Genomic DNA, 5,448 nt, shown 5'->3' with positions numbered 1-5,448 from the left:
TCGAACCTGTCTTGTAGTTTTCGTAAACTCCCTTGTACCCTCACCCCCTTCCATAAACCACCTAGGATTCATTCCCACATACATTCTAAATGCCAAACTCAGAGGCCAAATACACACTTATGTAGTTTTCTCCGATCTTGGATAGAATACTCGGGGGAAAAAACAATAATTTCACCATTCTTTTCAACTTCAAGTTTTGCTACAGGTAAACAAGGAAGGAAACATTTCTAGGTGCTTGGTTCCCAAAGGTTCAAGGAAAATGGGAGAATATGAGCAACAAAAATAAGATCTTTAAACACTGACCCCTCCCATGCCTACCATGTTTCCCTCTCAAAGAAGCAATGAGTAAAATAATAAGATGTCGTTTTTCATTCAGGATGATACAAATGAAAATGACCCATCATATGCAGTGTCGGTGAGCATGTAAGGAAACAGGCTCCATATACCCTGTAGGTAGGAGGGAAAACTGACACAGCATTTTTATAGGGCAACAGAAAATATGCACGATCTTCAGCCAAACAGTTCTGCTCCCTAGTATCTACTTTAGAAAAATATTGGCACTAGTGTCCCTAGAGGCCTCAGGAAGATCTTGTTTGTGATAGAGACGAAGTAGAGGCAACCACAATGTCCACTAGAAGAGGACTTTTCCCATCACCCCACAGTGGGTAAAAAGATTCAGCTTATCTGTGCTTGCTGACATGGAACATGTCCCCACTACCTGAAGTGAAAAAGTAATAGGGATAAAGTTTGTTCATTTGTATTTTTAAACATACACACCCCAAACCATACATTTTATATGCACGTGTATATATGCATTGAAGAAGGCTGACAAGGACGTGCATCAGAATGATAATGGTTACTTCTAGGAGAAAAGGATTATGGGGTGAGAGGGTTTTGATTTTTCAGAACTGTTCATACCATTACTTCCTAATTTATTTTAAAAAAGAGACACTGTGGTGATGGCTGAACAACCCTGTAAATATACTAAAAAAAATCACTGAATCGTACATTTGAAACAGGTGAATTTTATAGTATGAAAACTATATCTCAATAAGTCTATTAAAAATAATTAAAAGATGAGGATGATGATGTGGATGTTCGACAAAAATAATGTTGAAGTCATGCAAGGCAGGAAAGACCAAGAAAATGTCACAGAGAGGAGACTAAGAAGACATGACAACTAAATGCAATGTGGTACCCTGGACTGGATTCTTGAACACAAAAAAAGAGAAAAAAGACATCGTGGGAAAACTGGGGAAATATGCATAAAGTCTGTAATAGTGTCAAAAGGACTGAACCAATGTTAATTCCTTAGTGTTGATAACTGTACTGTGGTTATACAAGATGTTATCATTACAGGAAGCTGGGTAAGGAGTATTTCAGGACTCTGTACTATACTTGCAACTCTTCTGTAAATCTAAGAAAAAAAGTTTTAAAGGAGAAAAAAAACAAATAAATTTTAAAAAGGAAGAAGCAGCAGCAGGAGCAAATACCCTTGGCCCAGATGTATGGACACCCCACAGGCTCACTGCCATTCCCCACTCTCTGATTGCTCAGGAAGAATATGTTTTTTCTTTTAATCCTTTATCCATATGCTGTGAAGTTGTCATTCCCACCCCTCCCAAGTTTTCCCTAAGTTTTTTCCCCACAGGCACAGCTGACTGGCACAGTACCTGTTCCCCACCAAGGCAATGGCACAGAGGTCACCCTTCTGTACCCGAGGCAGACCAGCAGGGGGCACCACTAGCCCTGGCAGCATCAAATCTGCAGGAAACAAAAGCATCGCAACTAACTCCACAGTTTACTGCGTCATTTACTCACTTGCTCAACAAACATACATTTGTTAAGCATCAACTACATTATTCATAGTGAAAATAAAAAGTGGCAAACTGAGGATCAGACCTTTTCCTTCTGGGAGACTAGTGGTCAAACTGAAGCACCAAGCTGAGGGTCCACTTCCATGATCTATCTTATTCTGGTTTCCTAAATTCAGTTTATTAATCTAAAGTATAGCATATGGCAGTTCACAGAGCACTTTCATGTCACTTATCTTATTTAAGCCTTACAGCAGGGTCAGAGAGCTTATGGAAGCAGCCAAGTAAGAGATGCAACAGACATGAGGGAAGAATTCTACTTTTCAATCATATGAATGCACAAAATGGGTACATTTATTAAAGTAGTTGGCCTTTACTAAGTAGGTTTCAGCCACTATCCAGAATATAGGAAAATACTCTTACCTGCTCCCCCCACCAGTTTTTCAAGCACCAGGGGCCATGTTGTAAATGTTGCTAGAAGATCAGGATAAGACCACAGGGTGTACACTGTCCAAGAAGAGAGCCAGAAAACACTTACTGCCCAAAAGCCAACCCCCTGGGGAATGGCAAAGCCAAACACTGAGGCCACATTAATCAACATGTAGAAAAGAAACTCAAGTCAAAGCTAGAGAGAAGGTTGTAAGGGGATGCCCAAAGAAGCTGCATTCTTTTTTTTTATTAGGTTACCCCAAGTTTGTGAAGCGGTTTATATGTTATATGCTATTTACTTGAGAATCCTTGCTTCCTTTAGCCTTAGAGACCTGCATTCTTTACATATTTATACTGAGCTCTTTGCAGTAGTTTCTCTCAATCTACGATCTTGAGAAGTTATCACTTTTACTGGTCGGAAGACACATGAAGTGAGCTACAGCTCTAAGAGTCTGTTTAGCTGCCAAAGTTGGATATTTATGTGTAAGGCTAAAACTAGTGATGAAGTGAACATCTGCTTTTGCCTGTCCAGTATCCCTTTTCCCCTCCCTGGGAACTGAGTGCCCCTTTTCCTGTGGGAAACACATTCCATATAGTTTACATCAGGCTGACTCCCTTCTCAAAGAGGCTGCAGTCTTGAAGAAGGCGGAGACTTAAGAAACTGGGTGTCACTTGAGACTTGGAGGCACCTATTGTTCCACCTGGACGGCAGCAGCCAAACATGGCCATAGTGGATAAAAGTAGGGACAGAGCCCCAACGAGGATTCCTTTTATGTCCTCAGAAGCAAGTAATCCGAAACCAGGGCACCAGCCTGTAAGAAATTCTGAAACTTTCCCATGTTTATTATTTTTATTCTCTCTGTTTCCACAGGGATTAGCAGTAAAACCCTTAGATCAAAAAGGGCTTGTATGTGTACAGCAGCAAAGCAGGGTGGGGGTGGGGGTGGCCTGGGGTAGGAGACTGCACTGCACTGCTGCAGCCAAGCTGGGAGGAAGAAAAGCCCCCAAATGACAAAGTAGGTGTCAGCAGCCATGGAAAAGAGAAAAGGACACTGCCTCTCTGAGATCTGTGACAAAGAAAGCAAGCAAAGTATCCTGAGAGCCAGACAAGAGCCTAAGAAAGAATCCCTGTGAGACATCGCAACCAAAGTCCACCACTAAGACAGCTGGGTATGGAGTTTAACTAACCCAGCTTCTTTCCCATCACAGTATCTCTTCAGTATCTTAAGAAAATTCCACTAGTGAAAGTTTTAAGAAGCATTTTTTACATGCCCTGAAACTCCACCCTTTTCATGACCTCGGCTCCAATCCCTACTTAACCCACTAGAAACCAGTGTTTCTTCACCTCAGAATTTCCCTTGGCAACCACCCTCTTTTTGTGTTAACCCTTTTTTCCCCTCACTTCTATAGCAGTTTCTGATCTTGAAAGACCCAATTCTAGGGACACTAAATCCAAAAAGATTCTTAGGGAGATTTTGCATTTATTTGTTTTAAGGAAGACAGATTAATGGAAGAAACAGATGTTAGGCAAGGACCATAGTAATGGCCATCTCCATCCCATTGCCATACCTGTCGGATATAGATTTTTCTCCAGTTCAAATAGGATGGGGTTACCACCACTCACGTACACAGTCACTGCATCCCCTCTGTGAGCATACAACTTCACAATGTTGAGTTCTTCCTTTCCAGGTACTAACTCAGAGACCTGATCCGTTCCAAGAGTGGGGAAAACAGCTGTCACATCGGCCCGAAGCTTTCTCCTGCAGAGAGCACACATACCTGGTATGTATGCTGCCTGGATGGATTTTAATAAATATTGAGGACTCAAGACTTACTATAAAATCACGAGGCCCAAGAAAAAGACTGGTTGATGATGCCTTATTCTCACTCTTCCAAAACATCCCATTCTCTTTCTCATCCAATGTCTCATCTATTTTCACATGTTCCTGGGGCATGTCTTTCCATTTTACAAAGAGAGGAAAAAACTGAGATCCGGTAAGCGACCCAAGTTAGCCTGCCACTGGAAACTAAGCCCTGCCTTCCTGACTCCACACATAGCTCCTGGACCCACTCCTTTCTCATCTATGCTTGCCAAATCTGTCAACTTATGATTAAACAGCTCTGCTAGGGCACCAAGAATGACAACTATAGAACACTGCCTCCAAAATTCCCAAGGTGACACCTTCATTTGCAAAACTGAACAGATACAGTTCTTACCACATGTGCCTTATCCCCTCTCACCTCACCCTCCACCTGTCTCTCCTGCCAGTGGTAATCACTAGACACTTCTTCTCGTATACTTGTAGTTCTCTGTGCCCCATCTAATCTCTCCCAAGGGACTCAAAGCTCTTGGTAGGGCAGGGACCCCGTTTTCCTTCATTTTGGCATCCTCCACGACACCTTAAACAGACTGCAGTCAATACGCGCTGATTGAATTATACGCTTTCTCGTAAACTCACTAAAATATCCAAAAGACAGCCTGGGAGATAAATCAGGCCTCCTCTCCATCTTCACTCTCAAAACACGTCTAACTCACCCTTGCCCGCCCCCCGGGGTCCCTTCTCCGGCTGTACCCCTCGGCCTCAAGCCCAGAAAAGGCTGTGAGCCAGCCGAGCTTGAGAGATGTCTGGGTGCCCTGGTGGGCAGAGCAGGCTCTTCTCTCCCTCACCTGTCCGACCCCTTGATGGCCGTGTTGGACTTGACCCGAAAGGCCTTGGCAAACATGTCTGCTGGAGTGGCCTGGGGAAGAGAAGGAGACCACAGCACCCAGGGACTGTCAGGAAAGCGCGAGCACGGCAGCTTCCCAACCCGCAGTCCTGGGTGCAGCCATGCTTGGGCCGGCTGGGAAAAGGGCCCGGCTGGAAAAAGGGCCCGGCTGGAAACCGGGGCCGCGCAGCTTCGCGGCCACCCCTAGTGGCAAGGCTGGGAACTGAAGCATGGGGGGCGGGGCCGGAGAAGGCGGGGCGGATCCCTGCGCGGAGCGGTGCACCCTTTGGCCTCACCCCTTCTGCCGGGCTCTGCGCCTAGGCGAGTGGCTTGAGCGGGCGCGTCTGTAGTATCTCTGGGGCCAACAGCGATTCCGTTCATTTTTACTCCATCAGCGTTCTAGTGTGTTGAGTAGCAGCTCTGCCAGCTCTCATTCCATGCAGTTTAGTTCAGCTGCACAAAATTAATTGAACTCGTGTTTTCTTAAACTTGCAGGCCT

The 5,448-nt window shown here is 44.5% G+C and overlaps 1 protein-coding gene across 1 annotated transcript; it reads right to left on the bottom strand.

Annotated features, from left to right (window-relative positions):
* Positions 1 to 418: 418 nt before the first annotated feature.
* LOC309797768 (eukaryotic translation initiation factor 2D-like) lies at positions 419 to 5,002 on the bottom strand. Its single transcript, XM_082646192.1, has 4 exons — positions 4,912 to 5,002; positions 3,813 to 4,003; positions 2,238 to 2,321; positions 419 to 1,764 (listed from the first exon to the last, which is right to left on the bottom strand). The coding sequence occupies exons 1-4, from the start codon at positions 4,965 to 4,967 to the stop codon at positions 1,607 to 1,609; spliced, it is 489 nt and encodes a 162-aa protein (XP_082502318.1). The 5' UTR covers positions 4,968 to 5,002; the 3' UTR covers positions 419 to 1,606.
* Between the last annotated feature and the right edge of the window lie 446 nt (positions 5,003 to 5,448).

This window comes from Mesoplodon mirus, assembly GCF_964341445.2.
Source record: "Mesoplodon mirus genome assembly, contig: HAP1_SCAFFOLD_956, whole genome shotgun sequence".
NCBI classification, from domain to species: Eukaryota; Metazoa; Chordata; class Mammalia; order Artiodactyla; family Ziphiidae; genus Mesoplodon; species Mesoplodon mirus.
This window is presented reverse-complemented; position numbering and strand designations above follow the sequence as displayed.

Excerpts from the sequence above, each read along its gene's own strand:
- LOC309797768 (XM_082646192.1), bottom strand. The coding sequence starts at position 4,967 with ATGTTTGCCAAGGCCTTTCGGGTCAAGTCCAACACGGCCATCAAGGGG. Across the intron at positions 4,004-4,911 it reads GCCATCAAGGGGTCGGACAG|GAGAAAGCTTCGGGCCGATG; the intron begins GTGAGGGAGAGA and ends TGCTCTCTGCAG. Across the intron at positions 1,765-2,237 it reads AAAACTGGTGGGGGGAGCAG|ATTTGATGCTGCCAGGGCTA; the intron begins GTAAGAGTATTT and ends TGTTTCCTGCAG.